The sequence below is a fragment of the Astatotilapia calliptera genome, chromosome 16, assembly GCF_900246225.1.
Source record: "Astatotilapia calliptera chromosome 16, fAstCal1.2, whole genome shotgun sequence".
Taxonomy (NCBI): domain Eukaryota; kingdom Metazoa; phylum Chordata; class Actinopteri; order Cichliformes; family Cichlidae; genus Astatotilapia; species Astatotilapia calliptera.
This window is the reverse complement of record NC_039317.1, coordinates 5396303-5419198: the sequence shown is the minus strand read 5'-3', so window position 1 is coordinate 5419198 and position 22896 is coordinate 5396303. Positions and strand designations below refer to the sequence as shown.

General features: G+C 40.1%; 2 protein-coding genes across 5 annotated transcripts in view; both read left to right on the top strand.

Annotated features, from left to right (window-relative positions):
* Positions 1 to 5472: 5472 nt before the first annotated feature.
* On the top strand, positions 5473 to 18842 carry LOC113007693 (transmembrane protein 237A-like). The gene is made up of 11 exons (XM_026144521.1): positions 5473 to 5902; positions 9288 to 9369; positions 9469 to 9597; positions 9970 to 10075; positions 12474 to 12628; positions 13909 to 14029; positions 14951 to 15142; positions 15589 to 15662; positions 16720 to 16807; positions 17442 to 17563; positions 18222 to 18842. Exons 2-11 carry the CDS (start codon positions 9300 to 9302, stop codon positions 18287 to 18289), a joined length of 1125 nt encoding a protein of 374 aa, XP_026000306.1. The 5' UTR covers positions 5473 to 5902; positions 9288 to 9299; the 3' UTR covers positions 18290 to 18842.
* A 67-nt stretch (positions 18843 to 18909) lies between these two features.
* Positions 18910 to 22896, top strand: part of LOC113007692 (abl interactor 2-like) — a 36029-nt gene continuing 32042 nt past the window's right edge. For all 4 annotated transcript variants that reach the window (XM_026144520.1, XM_026144518.1, XM_026144519.1 and 1 more), the window contains exon 1: positions 18910 to 19278. In XM_026144520.1, coding sequence (XP_026000305.1) covers positions 19162 to 19278 — 117 coding nt within the window. In that variant the 5' untranslated portion in view covers positions 18910 to 19161. The remainder of the gene's footprint in view (positions 19279 to 22896) is intronic.

Sequence of the window (22896 nt, the reverse complement as noted above, 5' to 3'; positions counted from 1 at the left end):
TGTTCAGTTGCTATGATGTTACTGATAGTGAACTTTATTTTATTCATAAGGTTAGCTAGTAGAGTTGCCAACAGCTCCTTAAAAAAATGGAATGGTCCCTCATTCAGAGAAAATATTATGCGTTTGGTATTGAGCTGAGAAGAGACGCAGTTTGTCCCAAACTTTAGCTAGAATGGAAAAAAGACACAAAGCTGGATTTATTCTGTGTGTTTACGCTGCACAGCTGCCTCTTCTTCTCTCATTCTCTCCCCCTCCCTCTTCTGTTGCCACTTCAATCATGAAACTGATCAATGATCAGCTGATCGGCTTTTCTCTCTTGTTTGTTTATCGCCCACTTTGGGCCAGAAAGAGGAAACAGCAGCACGTTTAAGCTTGATCAGCTGTTGTTAGAATTTATTTAATATTAATTTCAAGTATCAGCTGATGTTTGCTGGAGCCACAGCTGTAAAGCTGCTGGTCATGATGTCGGTTTGGATATGTGGTGAGAGGGAAACATGAAGATGAAACCAGGAGATGTCCTTACTGAATCATCAGAGCTGAACAGATGATGGAGAAACAGGTTTACCTTTTAGGTGACAGGAATGAGTTGAAGGGAAGTTATGAACTGTTTCTGAGAGATAAATAACACCAGGATCCTTTTTTACGTAGCAGACAGCTGGTAACTGTGCAGGGGTGGGTCTAGCAAAGTTATGCCAGGGGGCAGGTAGGGAATTAACAGGGAAAGGTGGAGCACAAAGAAATACTTTTCTTTCTTATTCTCATTTAAAATATCTCGCTTTTATTAAATAATTATCTAAATCTTACAACCAAAGTTTTTATCTGACGTAAAATGTATAGAAATCATACATATACCAACAAGATAGTGTACATCACTGTCACAACAGCATTTGTTTTCATTCAAAGGCTTTATGGCTTTACTACCTGGTGGGCCGGTCTGTAGTCAAAATGCCTGATTTTCTGTCCCAGTCCAGCCCTGCAGGTTAATACTGGCAGTGTCACCATGCCAGCTGACTGTATTTCATCATCAGCCAGTGTTGTTCTTGATCAATGTTACCAAAGTTTACCATAAGGCAGCATAGAAAGTATTTACTTGCTTTCAGGTTTTATTCAAATGTTAGTCTTTTCATTTGTTTCCACACTTTTTTCCTGTTTCAAAATCAAACACCAGTTTGTGAGAAGATTATCTTCTTTTTTTAATAAGCAGATAAAGTTTTACATTGGAACTGGCTAATTTGTCAATTGTTTGTTACAAATGTTCATATTTTAATATTCAAAAATGTTTTTGCCCAAAACATATGTGCACTACATGTCAATAAAAATACTATGCAAATATTGCTGTCCTTGAATGCTGAGTAAGCACTGACAAAGCACTGATTGTATCTCTTGTACTTTATCAACGCAGTATCTAAAAACTTTGCACCGTAGTGGTTAAAATCTCATTCTAATAAGAGTTAAAAGCGCATTCGGTTATTTGGTTTATAGGGTTATTGAATTATGGTTAATGGTTGGTAGAATTTTTTTTTAAACATTATCTGCCAATTACATCTGCCACCCTTCTCCAAATCTGTGCCCCTACCTGGCCCCCCCAACAAAAATTTTCTAGACACGCCACTGTGTTGTGGTCGTGATAATTTTGTGATGCCACATCGAAAAGGCTCGGATGAGCTTTCCAAAGTTCCACAAGTTGTGCCTCCATCGCTTGTGTCCAGATCACACGCTGCACAGCCGTGCTGCGCCGTCTTTTTCACCGACGTTTACGTGTTTGCGCGTGAGCAGTGTGAGCGGCTCACGAGCGATTGATGATCGGGAGCTGCTCGAGGTGTTAATCGCTTCTCGTTACCCCACGTATACTACACGATGCACGATGAAGGCCAAAATCGGGCCGATCACCAAATCGGTCGCACGACTCAAAAATCGTCTCAAAATATGCCAAAAATCGCACAGTGTGAGCCCAGCATTAGAGCAGCAATGTTTGTTCGCTCAGAGAAAGGAAAAAAAAAAGGCTGCAAAAGCACAGGGAGGAATGGGAAAAGGGAAACACCTGGTTGGAAAAGGTCACCATAACACCTATAAAGCGCACTGCACTGTGTGCCGGCGCACTTTTTCCATAGGCATGCTTCTAATGGTGGGCACATGAAGAACATGAGGGGCGTGAAAGCTCGGGGAACCCTTAACCAATTTTTTGTCCACCAGGCCACGGCAGAAGCAGATATGGTATGTAAACACTGGTTTGTTTTTTAAACCCTCTGGTTAAGGTTAAAATGGGCATGTGCAGTGAATATCAGCGCTATGTGGCCAGAAGTGTGATAATATAATTTATTTTGTGTAATAAACAACTGCAAGGATAGATGATTACAACAAATAGATGACTAATACATAAAAGTAATACATATTTTAATAATGATGATGAGTTATGATGCGTAATCACGGGAACAAGTGGGTTTACAAACAGGAGCAGCTGATTAGCATTAGAAAAGCTGAAATAATACCTCAACTGATATGTGCACTGTTACAAGAATATTTTTCGTTCTATTGTTTTCTATTAATTTATATAATTTTAAGTTAAGCAGGACAGAGTTCTTTTAAAGAAAGATTTACTTATATTCTCAAAAGTTAAGCATGACAGGCTTCTGTTTAAGAAAGAGACCTGTTTTACTGTGTTAATGTTGTCATTTTGAGCTAAAAAATAAATGGCTAAATGATCATTTGTTTCCCATATGGTCATATCACAAAGAATATGCATCTGCTTAAATCAAATTCAAGTCAAATGGTTAAAAAATAATTTCACACACACAAAAAAGAGCTACCACACTGGGAATGGTGAAGACAACTGGGTTGCCCGGCCCTGGCCACGAGGTGTCCCTTATTTATTTTTCAGGGAGTTGGCAACCCTACTCTAATCACTTTTTTCTTCTCTTGGCTCCTTGTCAGGGATGGGCAGTAACGCACGCGTTACTGTAATCTTAATAATTGTTTCAAGTAACGAGTAAAGTAAGGGATTACTATTGCAAAAACGGTAATTAGATTACAGTTACTTTCCCGTAGGAACGCTGCGTTACTGCGTTACTAAAACCGTGATTTTTTTGCGAGAATGTCTCACGACAGTGACGTAAGCGAGTGCGCCGTTAGTGACAACAGCTGTGTGCAGATCAACAATGGATCACATATCGATTGTGGGAGAGAGTATGAGCGTGCAGCGTTTAAAGCGTGGAAGTACTGACCTTACCTTGAGTTTGATTCCATAAAAAGTGACAAAAACATTAGCGTCCATCGTGCGTGGGAAGAAAACTTCTTTTTACAGCGAAAAAACCCCCCTAAACTTCCAAGCAAGCACCGAGTAGCTACGACGTAATGGGAAACTCACAGAGAAACTCGCGGATTCTTCAACTGACCGTGGCACACCTGCACCAGGGTAAACCTCCGCCTACCGCAGTCCTGCTTTACAGGTGAAAATAGAGCAACAGGACCGCTGAGTCTTTGACTTTATTTATTTCCTGCTGTGTTTTACTTGCATCTATTTGAAAGAGTGAGTGTAAACACACAAAATATTTTATTTTATGTGCTGGAATGTGCAGAAAATAGGTTTAAATGTTAAACTAATTTATTCAACTCAGAGAATGGTGCATATAATTAAATGTTTGCTTGATGCATAAAGTTAAAAGATTAAAACTGATAAAACAAGTTTTAAAAAGAGACTTTTCCATTTGATTACATTTTGTATGATGGATTATGCAGAAAAAGTAAATTGGGCTGAAAGATCTATGGCTTTATCACCTATTCAGGTTGTAAATCGTGTTTTTAAAAAGTAACTTAGTAACTAAGTAATTAATTACTTTTGAAAATAAGTAATCAGTAAAGTAATGGGATTACATTTTGTGGAAGTAATCAGTAATTAGCTACTGATTACTTTTTTCAAGTAACTTGACCAACACTGCTCCTTGTGATGTCAGAGAGAGCTCATGTTTCTAATATGGTCCTCAGCCTCATGCTGGGAATGCAGAAGCCCCACCCACCTGCTGCTCAAAGCTTCCGCTCATGAAGAAAAGTGATTTAGAAGGATAGTTTAATGGTTTAATTATTTATATAGCACATTTAATTACAACAGGAGCGTTGACCAAAGTGCTGTACAAGAATACAACATACATAATAAAACAACTTAGAGTATTAAAAGCAAACACCAAATATGAATTAACAAATAACTCTCATCCTGTATTAAAAGCCAGTAAATAAAAATGCGTTTTAAGATAAGATTTAAAAAGATTGACAGTATGAGCCTGTCTGATGTGTAGGGGTAAATTATTCCACAGCTTAGGCGCTACGACTGCAAATGCTCGATCACCTAGGATGTTGGCTTAAAAGGAGGGCGAGGGATTCTGAATACACTAAACCCGACTGTATAAAATAGATAAGGATAATTTTGAGCACTAAAACGCAAATGATTTATTTTGGTTTGTGATGTGAACGTACACTGAGCTGGAGAGAAACACCTGGTGTAAACACAGAGGGTTAACCTCTCTGTGTTTCTCAGGTTAATCCTTTGCAGGGCAGATGTAGTTCAGCTAATTTAACTGGAGGATTAGCGTTGTCTCGCTACATCCCCCAGCCGGACGGTCATCCACATAAACAACCCTGAGAGGAAGTCTGTGGAGCCCAACATAACAACAGAAAACAAAAACCAGTGAGTGGGTGGGAAAATGTAAGTGGCAGTGTTTATACATTAACACGCACACACACAAGATTTAAACTAGCCTGTTTTCCTTTGTAAAGGTTATTCTTTCATAACCAGAAATTGCAAGTTGAGTGGTGGGTGACATTCACTAGTAATTTAGAAATCATTGAATATTTATGTAGTCTTCTTATTTAAAAAAAAAAAAAAAATCATTATTTTTGAGTGTAATCTTTTTTCAGATGCTCACTTCAAGCTGTTTATGTACAGTATGCATGTGTCTGTGTGTGTTGGCCTAATAGGATTGGTTTCAGAGACCTGATCTCTGCCGTGTAAAGGTTTAACCTTTGAGCTCCCATCCTTGACAGAGGACCAGCACACCTGCTCGGTTTCTCAATTTTATAAGGTTAAATTAGGTTGTTGTGTCTTTTTGAATGACATTTTTATCTGGTGGTGGCGATGAGGTAAAGTTACTGATATCCATCCCGATGGCTGGGACACTTTGCTCAAAACTCAAATCATCTAATCAAAGTCATTGGGATTCATTCTCTGGGGATCCAAGAGTATTTTGCTACCCACTATCATGACTACAAACCATTGTTTTTTTAATGTATTAATTGTTGATATGTCCAGAATTAGACAGGATATTTGGGGGGAAAGAGCAAGGGAATGATGTGCAGTATGCATAACCAATCTTCCATCAAGTTGTCCAGCTACTCTATCAACCACAAGAACCTTATGCCTCAACAAATATCCCTAAAACCTTCCTATTGTGCTACAAAATTTACTCTGTGTTTTAATATCAGATGGGAATATGTGTATCAAGGTACGGGCGGAGAAGAGTTGGACCTGGTTCTTTTTCGTGATGACTGAGCTGCAGAGTAACCAGTGATTGGATCTCCCGAGAGAACAACTGAGAGATTATCAGCATCCATGGCTTATTTGAAGTGCAGCCAGCAGGTGACATCACAACTGATCCGCCAACCACAAAGCACAGCTCAGCACATGATCCACCTGTCACTCTAAACCCTAAGACAAGTCTCAAAGCCGGGCGAGCTGCCTTCTCTATGTCTTCTTCCTGCTTCGCCCCACCTTCTCGTCTTTTATTTCCTCTTTTAAATTAAGAGAGGGGAGTTTTTACTGAGAAGCTTTCCTTCAGCTGGATAAGGTCAGACACAGACGAGGACGGTCTGTGGTGTTTCCTCTGCACAGCCACAGACACACTCAGCTGCACAGGTAAGGACAGATATATGCTAAAATGATTATTCTGTACACTTACAAAACTTTTACTGAGGGTTGAGTCAAAGTTGTTACATTTATTAGGCTAATATCTATTCTACTTTTAAGAAAGTCTGGCTTCCAAAGCTCATTTTGGGAAAATGCTGTAGGACACAGAGAGGGGCCTCAGGTAGGACTCAAACCCAGGCCACTGCATTTACCCTTTCTTCTCTCACCCCAACTGGTCGCAGCAGAAGGCCGCCCCTCCCTGAGCCTGGTTCTGCTGGAGGTTTCTTCCTGTTAAAAGGGAGTTTTTCCTTCCCACTGTCGCCAAAGTGCTTGCTCATAGGGGGCCATATGATGGTTGGGTTTTTCTCTGTATGTAATATTGTAGGGTCTACCTTACAATATAAAGCTCCTTGAATATAGTCACACTGTCCAGCTGCCACCCTGATGGTTAGTCTCAACACCAGTGCCCTTTCCATTGTGTCCCAAATTGACACAAAGCATGTGATCTGTTCACACTTGAAAAAATACTTGAAAAATGCATAAAATTAAGTACAAATGTGAAGCATCCATCCATTCGCTTCCACTTATCCTTTTTCAGGGTCGCGGGGGGCGCTGGAGCCTATCCCAGCTGTCATAGGGCGAGAGGGGGGTACACCCTGGTCAGGTTGCCAGTCTGTCGCAGGGCTAACACACAGGGACAGACAACCATTCGCACTCACATTCACACCTAATGGCAATTTGGATTATCCAGTTAACCTATCCCCACAAGCTGCATGTCTTTGGACGGTGGGAGGAAGCCGGAGTACCCGGAGAGAACCCACGCAAACACGGGGAGAACATGCAAACTCCACACAGAAAGACCCCGGCCTGATGGTGGAATTGAACTCAGGACCTTCTTGCTGTGTAGCAACAGTGCTAACCACTGTGCCACCGTGCTGCCCTTCAATATCGCAGTAAATTATGGAGAGCGCTGCCATAACAAATTAAAAAGTAGACTAAAGTGCCCTTAATTTAGTAAATTTAGAATACTTCCCAGTGCACTTACTAGTTTATTAAGTTTAATTAAGTTTTACTGACATAGTGCCAAATCACAACAACAGCCGCATCAGGGCGCCAGACTATCAGAACACAGTAAATTTCCAATTCTGCAGTATATCTGCAGAAAAGCACACCTCAAATAAGAAATGTTTATAAAAGTAAAAACAATGTTAAAAGATCATCATACAAGTGATCTATAGATGTTATAAATAGGATCATATGTGACAACAAATGAAGGAGGGATCATAGATCCTACAATACTACAGACAAAACCCCAACAATCAAGTAACTCTCTTTGAGCAACCACTTGGCGTGGAAAGGAAAAACGTCCTTCTTTAACAGAAACCTCCGGCAGAACCAGGCTCATGGAGGAGCAGCTATCTGCCACAACTAGTTGGGGTCGACGGGAGGGAAACAAGAAGAGAATAACTAATGATTGAATGCAGAGAGGTGTATAAACACATAGTGAGTGGGAAAAAAGTGAGTGAAGAAGAAAAACTCTCCATCATTGGAAGCCCCCACCAACCTGGTCTTATTGCAGTGTCCATTATAGGAGAATATCGCTCTCTCTTTCTAGTCCCTGTCAATACTCTCACTGAAGCATTTTGGATCAACCAAAGGATTTTCAGGGAGTTTCTACAACAGAGCAATAATAATAGATTACAGTAGTCCAGCCTAGACGTTATAAATGCATGAACTAGTTTTTTCACAATCACGCTGAGACAAAAAGTTTCTAATTTTAGAGATATGGAAAAATTTTAGAGATAACATCAGTTACCACAATTAACCAGCCAATTGCAGTTACACTGAAACCAATTTGCTGTTCTTCAGGATTACAAGCTGATGAATTCATTCATTCATTCATTTTACCCAGAGATTTAATAAGTCTATAACATGTCTTGAATGTGGTCAAAATTATATTAACATGTATTTTTAACAACCCACAGAGACACATTTTGTTCTGACATCAGAATTGATATGAATACATTAAAAGTCAAATACCAGCACATTTCAACCAGTCAGTACCAGATTAATACCAGTAACATGTAGCTGATATTGAATGTGATTGGAGCTGCTAAACCTGACAGTGTTTCTCAGGTTACTACAACACAACTTCTCTCATTTTTTCCACGTCTATCATTCCTTCATTTAAATGTTAGATGATAACGTGTTCGAAAGTTTGCTCAAATGCATTGTGAGCACAAGCTACTGATGTTTTATTTTTGATGATGGATTTTTTAACCCACCAACACCTTTCTTCATAGAGAGGAAGTTAAATGCAAAATTATGACATTACTGTACAGCACTGCATTTGCTCTGTGGTACTTCAAAGTCACTGTGTATACGTTTTTGTAATCTAGTCACTGATCTTCTCAATTTTACTCAAGCATTTTTTGTTTAGGCCTTAGGAGTGGTGCATAAATATATTGCCTAAAGTGTCTCCATTCATTGGGCAGGTAGGACAAAACGCTATGTTTGATTCTCAGTTGGGCTAATTAAACTTACAGTGGGGAAAATAATTATTTGATCCTCAAGCCAAACATAACGTTGTATTTGGTGGAGAAACCATTGTTGGAAAGCACAACAATACCACGTTTTTTGCAGTTGGTCACCAGGTCTGCACACATCTCAGGATGGATTTTGGCCCACTCCTCTTTACACAAACTCTAAATCTGTTAGGTTTCTTTTGCTGCTGCTTGGCAACTTCCAAGTGTCAGCTCCTTCCACACATTTCTCCTGACTGAGGTTAGGAGACTGGCTACATCACTCCATGACCTTAATGTACTTCTTTTGCCACGCCTTCTTGTCCTTGATTTTACCTCACGTGACCCCATCCAGTGACCCTTGATGCAGTGAAATCGTCTTTTACCCTCAGCAGCTAAACAGTCCAAAGCATATAGTTTCCACCTCCATGCTTAACTGCTGGGATGGTGTTTTCTGGATCATGATCAGCATTCCTCTTCCTGCCAGAGAGCTCGATTTTGGTTTCTTTTGACCAGAGCACTTTATTCCAAGCCTTCTATGAATCATTTAGATGTGCCTTCTTAAGCATAGGGACTTTGTAGATGCCCCAAGATTTCAGTCCATTACAGTGTAGTGTGTTACAAATGGTGCTCTTCACCAAACCATGTGCTTTGTGCTTTATGGTGTGCTTCTTAACCACCTGTCCTCAGAGCTTCAGCCTAATCCATTTGTCTCAAACTGGCATCACCACTAGTCACCTCAATATCCTCATTAACATGAATTAACTGACCTGAATTGCTTTCTAAAGGGAGATATTCTGTGAGACACTGAGAGAGATTTGTGATTGATTTTATAAAGACTTTTTCTGTCTTTCTCTTTGTGCTCCTTACAGAAAAACGACACAATGCCAGCTGTCAAGAACAAGAAAAAGAAGGTGAAGAAAGAGGTTGTTGATGAGGAAGAGCAGGGAGACGGTGAGGGAGTGACAGTCACTACTACCTGTAGTTTAAATGAAAATGTATTCTATCGTCCAGTATTTTTATTTTGTTTTCTTTTCTTTTGTTCTGTTCTAGTCGCCCTGGATGTGGAGATGGAGGAAGTGATCAACAGGAGCCATTCTGACAGTAGAGACCCTTTGACCCCAGAGCCACAGGATCTAGCACCACAGAAGAAGAAGAAGAAGAAGAAGGCACCTACAGTTGGTAACAAAACCTTTACTAGCTTTAACACATGTGTAAAAGGTTGTGACCCAAATCCAGAGGCAATACTAATTCTATACAGAAGACAAAAAGTACGTCTGAATTTCTGATTCTTTCTTTCAGTCTGTTTGATCAGAATTTGCATGATTTTTTTTTACATGTACTTTACACCCATTCTGTTTCTTGTTACATATGCCAGTTTTCCTGTAATTGTCATAGAGGCAGTGGGAGTTCTAAAGGCACAGAATAAATTAGATGTTAGATGATGGGCTGCATGACAACAAGCGAGATTTAAAAAAAAAAAGGGCCTCAGCTAACAATCATGATTGACAACTGTGACCTTCAAAGCTTTCACATCATATATTTCTTTGTCAGAGCACGAAACAGAGCATGCTGATATGCCAAATGGCAACATTGCTGAATCAGTGATAGATGGAGAAGAAATGAATGTCGCTGTAACCAGGAGGACAAAAAGGAAGAGGTGAGTACCAGCATTAGGTCAGATCCTCATATTTGAGCTAGATGGAAAACCAACACTGATGGGAAAATGCATCCAAAGAACTAATCCGTTCAGTTTTTTATTCAGTAAAGAGTTCACTCGTCATTTGTGACAGTCAGGAATCAAATTAGGAAAGTACAAGCAGCAGCATTAACTATGTTAAAGGTAATCATTAGTAAACTGTGGCAGTTAGCTTTAGCTGAAGTGATGTCAAAAGTTAAACTTAGTCACTGTCAGTAATATGAAAAAGAATGTTTTCATAGGACTTTGGTAATAAGCAAAACACAACCAATGATTCAGTAGCTTGTAAAACCAATTTCAGTTCAATGCAATTCAATTCAGTTCAGCAGAGTTTTACTTATATAGTGCCAAATCATAAAAACAGCTGCCCAAAGATGTGTTATATTGTTAGATAAAGACCTACATTACAGAGAAACCTTGAATAGTCACACAACTCCCTATGAATGAGCACTTAGCAACAGTGGAAAGGAAAACCTCTTTAGCAGCAATAACTTAAAGTAATCATTTTCTGCATAACTTTATCAGTCTCTCACACTGGAGGAAATCTGGTCCATTCTCCTTCATATTTGCTGCTGTACTGAGCATGTTGTCCTGCTGCATGATAGGAGTACATGGTCAACGCAGTGATTGCAAGGCGTCCAGATCCTGTGGCAGCAAAAAAAGCCCAATTCATCCGTAGTTTACCACAGTGCTTGACAGTCGGTGTGACGTAATTGTGCTGATATGCAGTTTTTTCTCCAAATGTAGCATGCATGTGCATTATAGCCAAAAGGACATTGTTCCAGCTGTATTGTGTTTTATTCAGAAACACCTTTGTAAACTGAGATATAACTCTTGGATATTTCTGTACTGCTACTTACCAAGATAATATCATGGAAGCAGTACTCCTGGAGTTAGTGTTTCCTGGTCTGTCTTTTGTCACTAAACGCTCATTTTTTTGTTCGATGTAACCTCATAGGGGATTTGAACCAGTAATCTTTCCTTTGCCAAGTTAATGTGTAAACTTCTACATTTCATAGCCTAAATTTACAAAATATGAATATGGAATTGAAAAGCAAAGGTGAGCTGTAAAAATTCATATACACAGGTAATGAAAAATCAAAATCCCCAAAATGTTTTCCCAGAATGGTCTTGTTTCAACACAACAATGCCAGATTACATTATGCACACATTACAACAGCATAGTTCTACACTATAAGAGTCGAGGTACTAAACTGGCCTGCTTGCAGTCAACATTTTGCTTCCAGAACCACAGCATCTGATTTCTTTAATTTTCACATGTATTAATAGAAGAAGATGTGCCACCTTCTTTTAAACGTGTCACAGTAATAAGACTGAAAATGGTAATATTTTTCATAATCATGTTTTTATGATTGCATTCTTTTTGTTTGTGTGTCTCTATTTTTCACGCCATCCCAGCAAAAGGGTTTACAAGAACAAAACAAACAAAAGGATTTGTACTACCATATCTATAAATCAGTAAATTGCCAATGCACCTGTTGTTTAGATCAGTTATGAGCCAATGAGAGCTATTGTTATGGAGATGAGCTATTTGACAGTAATAAGAGGTAATGGAAGGTAAAAGGCCCTGATGGCAGCTTAATGTAGCTAACTAACAGCTGAGGTTATCACCTTTTATTCAACTTATCTCCTATTACACTGTCCCTTATTTTCAATGTGAGCAAAAATATTCACACAGACTCAGTGTGTCTGTGTGAATAAAGACACAACTAAGAGTTGTTTGTGTAACATATAGAGGATTTGATTTTGAAAGGAAAACCTACTTCCCATTTACACTCATAAATTAAACATATTTATTTTGAAAAGCTTGCGTCTCTTGGTAGACTCTGGCCTTTAGAGGTCTCTGAGCTTTATGTGCTGATAGTCTAGCATGTCTTAGGTTATCAGTCATCCAGCACATGACAGGGCAGTCATAAGCATTTGAGGTGATAACCCCACTAAGGTTAAACAACTGGGACTCACCATCAGCTCAAAAAGCTGTGTTGGCTTGGCTTAAAGCAACAGTCAGCAATGTCCTGATAACAAAGCCCAGCATGCAGACGTACACAACCAAAGCCATAATGATTATTACAGTTGTCTCCAATTACTCATTGGATTTCTAACACCTTGCAAGAGTCCCTGGTTGCTATGGCAACTCACAAAAAAAGAAAAGAAAAGGGGAGATTAAAAGCTGTTTTTTTGTTTTGGGGTTCAATGTTGACATATTCATGTCAGTCCATGTGTCCACACCTAATAATGACTAAAGTTATTAAAAAGCAGTAACATATTTCAGTCTGGATAAATGGATGGACTTAGTGCTGCCATGTGACAAAACCCTCTTCCCAATGTCACCTGACAGGAAGGCGAAGGCTACAGAGCACTCCAGCAATGATCTGGGAGCAGAAAATGACGATATCATCACAGACTCCCAGTCGCCCATCCCCCAGCATTCCCTGTTCTCAGCCCCGCACGGACACAGCCATCCAGCTGGCAAAGTGTTTGTGGAGAGGAACCGTGAGTATGAATCAGATTTACCAGGATCAAATACACAACGTGGCAGCAGGATGATGATCCTTCTCATTTTTGACCATGAATGTGAACAGCTATTTTGATTTTTGATTTTATTGATTAGCATTCAAATTCAAATCTCAGTGAAAACAGTGGAAAAAAACAAACAGTGAAAACAGAACAAAAATCTACCATAAAGAAAGAGAGCATGAGACAAGGCTAATCAAAAGGTATTGGCTGAAGCTAAATGCAGAAAAGCATCTAGAAGTTTCAAACTCTACAAACTGCTTCCTTTAAATACTATAAATGAAACCATGGCATGACATGACCAGTGAACATTTCATTTAAGTGGTAAATGGACTGGCAGTTATATAGTATGAGCCAAGTCAAGTCACTTTAGTGCCATTTCAACTATGTGCAGTGGTACATTACACAGTGAAGACCATGATTCCTCCAAGACCATGGTTCTATATATAAATAAACTATACAGTGTCAGTGTTCTGTTAGTTAACTAACAGAACACTGACACACACTCATGACACACACACACTCAGCTTTACCTCCTGAGTCCTATCTGCCCCCTTTATTTTTTGATTTTTCCAATAAATTATTTAGTAATATTTCACAAAATAAAATTTGCTTGAATTTTTGTTTGTTGGTTTTACTTTTAATTTTTTGAATAAAAATTAGAATTACCTTCCTAGCCAGACCACTGGCCTCTTTAATCCATCAGGCGCTTTGTCTATGTAGGTCACTGGCAGCTGACCTCATCTGACCCTGCAAATCTCCTCAGACACTCTCCAAGCACTTGGTGTTGCATGGCTTAACTGACTGCTGGCTCTGAAATGACCGCATGATCATTTATGTCATTGCTGCTCTTCAAGATTTCAAAATGTAAACATTTTTTTTTAAATGTCAGATCGGTGCACCCGGTTTAGCTCAGTGGGTGAGCAGGTGACCATTTGCTGTATGGCCAAAGAGCAGTAGGCCTGGGTTTGAGACAAACCTATGGCTGTTTGCTGCATGTCTTCCTCTATCTTTCTATCTTCACTGTCCCCATCCAATAAAGCTCAGGACAAAGAATAATTTGACTGGTCAACATGTAAAGCTGTGAATGTTAAAAACAAGTTCACTTAACTCCCAATAATGTTCATTATTATGTTCTTAGACAATGGCTGGATTCTGAGGTTTGGATCTGGTTCGGATTATTTTCTCCAGAAAATTGAAGTGATGGAAACATAAGAGTGTGTGTGTGTGTGTGTGTGTGTGTGTGTGTGTGTGTTCAGGGCGGTTTCAGGGAGAGCGAGTGGAGCATCTCCGACACTCTGAGTTGATGGATGACTACATGGAACCGAGACAGCTCTGGACCACCAGAGATGTTGCAATACGAGTCCACAGCAGCTTCAGGTCTGCAGACACACACATACACATAGAATGGGTTACATTAACACTGGCAGGAGCTAGCTGCAGCAGCTGTTTCAAACTGTTATGTATCTTATACATGTCTACTCAGCCAGTCACATGGCAGCAAACGAATGCATTTAGATATGTAGACATGATTAAGACAAACTGCTGAAGTTCCGACTGAGCATCAGAATGAAGAAGAAAAGTGATTTAAGTGACTTCGAATGCAGCGTGGTTCTTAGTACCAGACAGACTGGTCTGAGTATGATAGTATAGTATGTATTAGTGACAGGCTGGCAGGCTCAGAATTTGAAATCATGGACCCCCTCCTTGCTTATATCAAAGGTTCGGCTGGGCTGGGTATGATGGAGTAATGGTATGTGGGCAAACTTTGGGCCCTTTAGTACCAACTAAGCATCATTTAAACATGGCTTTATCACCACAGTGCACCTGTATTCCAATGGCTGCTTCCAGCAGAATAATGCACCATGTCACAAAGCTCAGATCATCTCAAACTAGTTTCTTAAATATGAGTTCATTGTATTCAAATACCCTTCACAGTCACCAGATCTCAAACCAAAAGAGCACCTGGAATAGGAAATGTGCACCAGCATGTCATCATGGACCAGAATGTTTCCTCCACCTTGTTGAATAATGCCACAAAGAATTCAGAGAGTTCAGAAGGCAAAAGGAGTTCTAACCCTGTACTAGCAAGGTGTAACTAATGAAGTGTCTGGTGAACGTATATCTGATATAAAATATTTCACATACTGTGCCACCATACTGCAGTGGTCCTAAATACACCAATTCAGCAGTTCTTTTCTCTTGTTTTGTCACAGAGAAACAAAGACTTTCAATGAGTAGCATGAGTAGCTGCCATGAAACCAGTTTAACGTGGTCCTGTGGTGTGATCTCCACCTGCAGGGTGATAGGTCTGTTCTGCCACGGTTTTCTGGCCGGCTTCGCAGTGTGGAACATCATTGTTGTGTACGTCTTAGCGGGCGAGCAGATGACCACGCTCCCCAACCTGTTGCAGCAGTACCACCTGCTGGCCTACCCAGCTCAGTCTCTGCTCTACCTGCTGCTGGCCATCAGCACTGTGTCTGCATTTGACAGGTTTGTGAGTTTAATAACTCAGAAGTCTACCTCTGCAGTCTCATTGCGAAGCGGAGGTGGAACCCATGTCATTGTTTAAGCTACTTAAAGGAGTGCGGTTCAGTTTGTGGACTTTATCATGTCATATTAATTATCTTTGAAGAATCTTTAATTATTCAACTTATGCATTTTTACATTATATCTTTCAGCTCTTATTGTTTTAATTGTTCTTGTATTTTGTTCATCTCAAATGTTAAACTAACGATCCCCAAATTTCACTGCTCTTATAATTTAAAAGAAATTAAGAATCTGCACTTGGTGGAAACATGTACTGGAGACCTGTATTTCCACCAGCAATTGAAAGAAATAGTCTCATAATTGTCCAAATTCCCGCTGGACAGGAATTGTTGACTTGAATAAATAAGAAGATGAAAAGTAACAGCCTTGCTGTTTTGCATCATCTGCAGAGTGAACCTGGCCAAGGCCTCCATGGCCCTGAGAGGCTTCCTCACCCTGGATCCTGTCGCTCTGGCTTCCTTCTGTAAGTAAGACAAGACAAAAGCAGAATGATGACGATGTTGATGTTAAGGCCTTAATGTAGTTAAGGACTATGCAGTCCTGTAAAAAAACTAGAATACACCTTTACTCCCTCCATAGAAATTACAAGAGTAAGTAGGACCCAGGTACTGCTAATCAAATGCACCTGATTAATTCAATTATATCAAGGCTTTAGCAATTTGCTGGTCTGTCATTCCAAAGTCCAGGAGTGGACATAGCACCAAATTCCCCCCACGGTCAGACTGTGCAGTTAAAAATTGCAGGAAAACCAAGAGCTACATCTCAGTGTTCTCCTAGCAACCTTAAGAAGTAAAAGTAAAGTTTGCCAGGAGGAAACCTCTTTTTCTCTTAAAAGGATATGGCAGCACGGCTTGGGTTAGCAAAGTTACATGTGAACAAACCACAGGACCTCTGAAACAAGACAAAGTGGAGATGTTTGGCCATAATACAAAGGACAGTTTAGAGAAAACCAAACACAGCATATCAGCACAAATACCTCATACTAACTGTCAAGCACAGTGGTGGAAGGATATTGAGCTGGGCTAGTTTTGTAGCGTCATGACCTGGACACCTTGTACTAATGGAGTCAACCATGAACGCCTCTGCATATCAAAGTATTCAAAAGCGAAGTCATCTGTCTGACAGGTAATATTTGGCTTACCCTGGGTCATGTAAAAGAACAATGATCGCCAGCTTGGCAGCAAATTCAAACCTCATTCGCACTTAAATGCTGTGGGGCTTCATAGAGCTGCGCATGAACAAATGCCTACAAATTTGAAAGATCCAAGGTTTAAAGAAGAGTGGGCCAAAATTCCTCCACAACAATGTTAGAGACTGATAAAGTCATTGAGAAAACAATTACTCACTGTAAGGCCGGTTAAGGTAGATCTAAAGCTAATGAATCATGAACCTAGGCATGTTGGACCTGGTCATTTTTTATTTTCTTACTGGTTTTTCACAGGATCTCATAGAAAACTGAAAAAATTTTATTTTTTAAATGCCTGTAAGTATCCAAACATCTTCTCTCTTTGTGTGCTCAGTGTATTTTATAGCCCTGATCCTGTCCCTCAGCCAGCAAATGGCCAGCGATCGCATCAACCTGTATCCCACTGCCAATGAGACTCTGTGGTGAGATTTTTGTTTTCATTTTTATAAGTCAACATTTTTAGCGTGATCTTGGAAAAGCAAAGAGGAAAACAGATGAAAGCAATACTTTCCACAAAAAGTTCAAGGTTGACATGGCAACTGAATTTAAAAACTGATAGGAGCTTAAAGGGCTAAAAGGAAATATCTGATGCAGGATGGTTTAAAAGCAGGTGTTTTACATTTACATTATATACAATACTTTATTAGTATTTCTGTGGTTCTAGTAGAACACTAAACGTGTATGAGAAGTTTATTTTTAGCCATTTTTAGGCATTTTCAGGCAATTGTAGTCAAATGTTGTTTTTTCCCATGATGAAACTAATTTGAATATCTTTCTATATATTGAGTAATACTTACATTTTAATTGTATGGCAGATTTAAAAACAAAACTCTTTTAAAAACCAAAAGTGTCCAGAAAACATTCACACATTTCCACATAAAAGGAACATCTTCCTTTTAACAACACTGAGACCTGAGGCACCATTGCACCTTTATTAAACTTAACTTGGAGTTCTGCTATTTTCTCCTTATCATGGCTGGAAAACCCTCCTGAGGACTCAATCTTGACATGGAATGGTAAAATAATAACTGCTATTTAACCCCTCATGTCCTGCAGGCCTCCTGGTTCAGAGCAGCAGATCCTGCGGCCGTGGATTGTGGTGAACCTGGTGGTGGCGCTGTTGGTAGGCGTGGCCTGGGCCGTCGTCTCCACACGACCGGACATCGACTACACAGAAGGCAAGTTTAGCTAAAACTAACCTGATATGACTTGAGACATTCCATCATCCAGTGATGAAAGTAACCAAATGTAGTTAAGTACAGTTCTCTGGTCTTTTGCATTACTTGTACAAAAATACACTATTGCTCATAACAAATATGTATTCCTTTTAAGCTACAAAACTTTTTTTTATAGAAATTGAAATGTAAAAATCACACAGAGGGATGTTACTTAACTTTGGGGACACCTTCTTGAGCAAACAGGAAACTTTAATGATACTTCAAATCCTGTGGAAACAGTGAAATAAACTAAAAACATGGTAATAAAACTACAACAACAGAAATCGTAAAAGGCTTCTGTAGGATTTGCCAGGTGTTTTGGCCACACAGCACACGCACATGGAGTCTCCTGGACTCCAAATACACCAAGTAGCCTGAAGGATTAATGACACATCACTTTCTTTCTTTTTTTCATTTAAATGTAGCTGTACAAAGTATAAAAGTAATACTTTTGATGCATTGCTGTGTTCCAGGTGTCATTCTTTACATCACCACTAGATAGAAGCAAATTGAAACATGTTCAAACCCTAAAACACGAGGCAGACATTCACATGTCATCAAGCCAGTGTGTGCGCGCTTTGTAGAAATGTAAGCTGATGGTCTGGATTTCCTTTTGCAGAGTTTTTGATGACAATGGAAGTGGAGGGATACCCGAGAGGAGATGAGAACCTGGAGATTCCGGCCTGAAAACCTTCTCTCTCACTGTGTCTTTGTCTCTGTCTTTGACTCCAAGTCTGTTTTACTAATTTCATTTATGTTGTTGTATAATGTAGCTTTGTGTTTGAACTGATTTTGCAAATAAACTAATAAAGGCTATATGGTGATAGGTGGTTGATACTTCTGCAGGGGAATAAGCGCCAGAAGAGCATAAAATACTTTCTGGTGTTTGTACTCCACTTGTAAATGTTTGTATTATTTTCATTCCTCTATTTTTGCTTATGGTCGTTTGCACCTTTTAGCAGTTTTGTCTGTGAAGTCATTTTGTGTGTCTGTTGTGTTTTGTGTTCTCATCAGTTTTTGTGTCTTTGTGTGTTTTCTGTTTGTGGTCATTTTACCCATTTTGCCTATACCAATTTGTATACACAACAGCATTTTTGATGCCTTGTGTTGTAATTGGGAAGTCACTTTGCATGTCTTTGGATGTATCTGTAGCCATCCTTTTGTGTATCCCTTTGATGTCATTTTGTGTGCCTTGTTTGTTTGTAGCTGTTTTATAAGTCATTGTAATATTTCCGAGCTCTTTTTGCCTCTTTTGCCGTCATCATTTGCATCACCTCCTGCATGTATTTCATACGAGTTTGTAGTCGTTTCCGAGATGTTTTGCGTGACTTTGATTAACATTCCCTAAAAAGAAGGTTAAACAGTCAAACGAAACAATATCATGGCCCCACCTTACGACTGTGGGCTCTACACTTGTGCCTGGTAGTCCCTCAGAGCACTTCCACTCGCTCACTTTTCTTCATGCCATCACAATAATGAGATTTCCGCACAGCCCCTGAAGGCGCTAGGATCCATCCATTCAGCGCGCGCTGCAGCCGTGTAGTAAAAGCCATGTAAAAATGGCGGAGCTGCAGATGCTGCTGGAGGAGGAAATTCCTGCGGGACGAAGAGCGTTGTTGGACAGTTTTACCAACCTGGAAAGAGTCGCGGAGTACTGCGAAAGCAACTATGTCCAGGTACATGCTCATATTTAAGCAGCAAGTGTATAAGTTGGGTGAAATGACACATCGAGGCAATGTCAGTTGGGAGTAGGCGGTTTGGATAGAGGAGTGATGGAATGACCGTGCCAGATTCCGTTATGTTACCCGTGGCTTTTATGTAAAGGGGAAAAGTCACAGCGAATTCAATGCAAACACTGACCCGCTGATGCCTGAATAGGAAGGTTGTCGGGGTCAATTCGGTTTTTTAAAAAATATCCTCAAACACATCTTTACTAGTGAAAAATCAACTTTTGCAAGTGGTTTGCGCAGCACCGTGTTGTTTTCTGATTGAGCGTGACTCCGTGGGAATGTGATGGGTGGATTTTGGTTAGTTTTAAAAGTTTGCTTTAACCGGATTAAGTTTGAATATGTTCACTGAATGGGTGCCGAATTAATTGTCGAGTTGCGTTTTTATAGTAAAATGTCTCTTGCAAAGTTTGTGATGTTTATGTAAACAGGCAATCGCTTGAGCAGAGATGTGTTAATGGGAGTCTGGCGCGACGCTTAACTGGTATGTGATTGTGGCCGATAACTTGCCCCGTAAATCGCTGCTGAGATTTATGATTTACTTTTAATGCTATTCGTCTGATAATTTAAACAAAATATATAAACAGTTTTTATTTATTTATTTTCATCAAATGATAACCGGCAGAATTAAGGGAATCTGAAGATAATTGTTAGTTTCAGTCCTAATGAAACATTGTTTCAATTTGCCATCAAAGTGGCAAATACGGCTGTTATGACAAATAAATGTATCAGATTAATCTTTAGTATTATCCATTATAGAGTCCGTTTGTCCTTGAAGATGCAGCTAATGATTAATATCCTCGCTGATTGACCTGGCAGCTTTTTCTTGATACAAATTATGCTTTTTTTTATGCTGTTACAGTGGTTGATGCTCATATTAACATGGCCAAAGTTTCAGACCATGAGGTCCATGTATGTTCAAAACATACTTTAGAGTGCTCGAAATGCTCTTTTTCAGACACTTTCTTCTCCTCTTTGCTCTGTATGACGTCAGTGACAGCGGAGATCCCAAATATGGTCATGTCAGGCTCACAACTCTAGGCTAATTTATGCAAATATGACATGGAGGAAAAGGGGTTTGCACTTATTGCTCTTTCCATCGTTGATGGAATCGGACGACGTATGCGTCAAGTGGACATTGTGAAGGGAAGGGGACAAGAGTGGATCTTCTCTGTGGCTGGCAAATGGACCAACAACACCACAAGCAAGACCTGTTCTATCACATACTTTGTACACTGTTTCTATCTGACATTTTGCATGCAGGCTGCAAATGTGAACCATAATTTTTGTTTCTGGCTGTAAGCATATAAGGCCCACCACCTGCTTTTCAAACCATGGATGGTCTAAAACAGGGGTGCCCAATCCCAGTCCTCGAGAGCTACTATCCTGCAGCTTTTAGATGCATCCCTACTCTAACACAGCTGAATCAAATGGTTTGATTACCTCTTCAGCATGCCATCGTGTTTGGCAAAGGCCTGATAACAAGCCATTCATTTGATTCGGGTGTGTGGGAACAAGGATGCATCTAAAAGCTGCAGGACGGTAGCTCTCGAGGACCGGGATTGGGCACCCCTGGTCTAAAAGATGGATGTAGCTACCATTATGCCACCTGTTGGTTTGTGAAGTCTTATTTTTGAATTTTCAAGCTGATGTTCCCCCCCCCCCCCCAAACGTAATGTTTGTCATGTCATTGAAACCGGACGTGACGAGCAAAGGTTGGATCTAAACTGCACATACAGCAATTTTCAACTGCGACTTACTCGAGGCTGTTGTGTTATAGCACAGTAATTTGTCATGGGCATAATACAGCCCCTTAAATTTAGTGTTAAATTAACACTCATTATCCACTGATGGCTTCTTGAGAATGTGAGATAGTGAGTTAGACACCAGTAGCTGTACTGGGCTGCCATCCCTCCACCCCCGTACTTGCTTAGCGGAGAGTGTATGAGTACGTGGGCAGGCGAGGCTGTTACGGACAACTGTTCCTCCTCAGCTGGTCCTGTATACACACCTGTTCATAGCCACATTTCATTTAGATTCGTGTGTTTGTGTGAGTCTTACTGTCAGTCAACAAGTGAAAGTGCATCAACAGTCTTTCTTCTTTAAAGGCCAGAAGCACACAGGCGCTACATGATGCATCACCGAAGACCGACACAGAAATCTTGTTCTGCACATCTACACTTGATGAATACCACAAGGGCACTTTCTTTTTCCCCTCTTTTATTCCTTCTCCTCTCTATTTCTCCCTTCCTTTATAACCTTTGACCTTTTTATTTCTCAACCTGTTTTCACGCTGTACTAGCTTGGCATTAGCTTCCTCATTTTAGCAGTCACATCAGCAGTAACATGTCATCTTCTCAGGAAAACTGAAAGTCTTTTTTAGCTCGTTAGACTGCTCACACTGCATGTTCAGATTGAGCCTAGCAAGGCTAACTCAGTACCCAGAGGATGGCCTACATTTATGCAGCCAACAGATGATGTGATTGTTACATAATAGCGCAGTGTGCTGATCCTGTTTTATGGGCTAAATATTTGGATTCAGAGTTTACCCAGGTCAAGTCGTTGTTTGTCTTATGTGGCCACATCCTGGCATCCTTGTGGTCCAAATTCAGATTTAAATCAGTCTAGTGCTTTTTAAGGGGTGGGATTGGGAGGGTTACAGAGTGTCTTTATTCTTTTCATCCAGAATCAACTTTCTGGGATTCCTTACCTGCATCAAGGTGCTTTGAGTGTTCATTTGTTTACAGTGAACAGAGATTTTCAGTAACATAATGTTGCAACTGTACAAGATACAGTCATGAAACTTTGCACGTCTATGGTTGACATCAAACCATAGACCACACCTGGCTTTGAACAAGGGTGTGGTCAGTTTTGAGCATTAAATAAAGGCTTCCTGGAAGTGGGGAGGACAAGGGCTCCTTCCCATTTTATTTTGTACAATCCTGACATGCAGACAAACACCTGTGAGCAAACACTTGGCAACAGTGAAAAGGGAAAACTCTCTTTTAAGAGGAAGAAACCTCCAGCAGAACCAGGCTCAGGGTGGGGCAGCCATCTGCTGCGATTGGTTGGAGGTGAGAGGAGGTAGATGAGACAAAAGACACACTGTGGAAGCGAGCCAGAGATTAATAATAATGAATGACTAAATGCAGAGAGGTGTATAAAAACGGAGAGCATGAGAAGAGGTAAATGAAGACAAAACACTCAGTGCATTATGGGAAACCCCCACAGCAGCCTAGCCTTATTTAAAAGGATTCAGGGTCACCTCATCCAGCTCTAACTTTATGCTTTATCAGAAAGGAAAGCTGAAGGCTCTGTCTCCCATTCTACTTTTAAATATCCTAGGCACCACAATTGAGCCAGTAGTCTGATGGCAAAATGCTCTAATGGGGTGCTATGAGGTCTTTAACATAAACTGGGGCCTGATTATTCAAGACCTTGTAATCTGTTATGTGGTATAAAAACTGATTTCCATGACAAATGTAACCTGAAAATATCTCTTATGTGAACCAGTTGCAAACTGGTCATTAGTTGTGTTTATTAATAAAACTATGTTTGGAAGAGGCA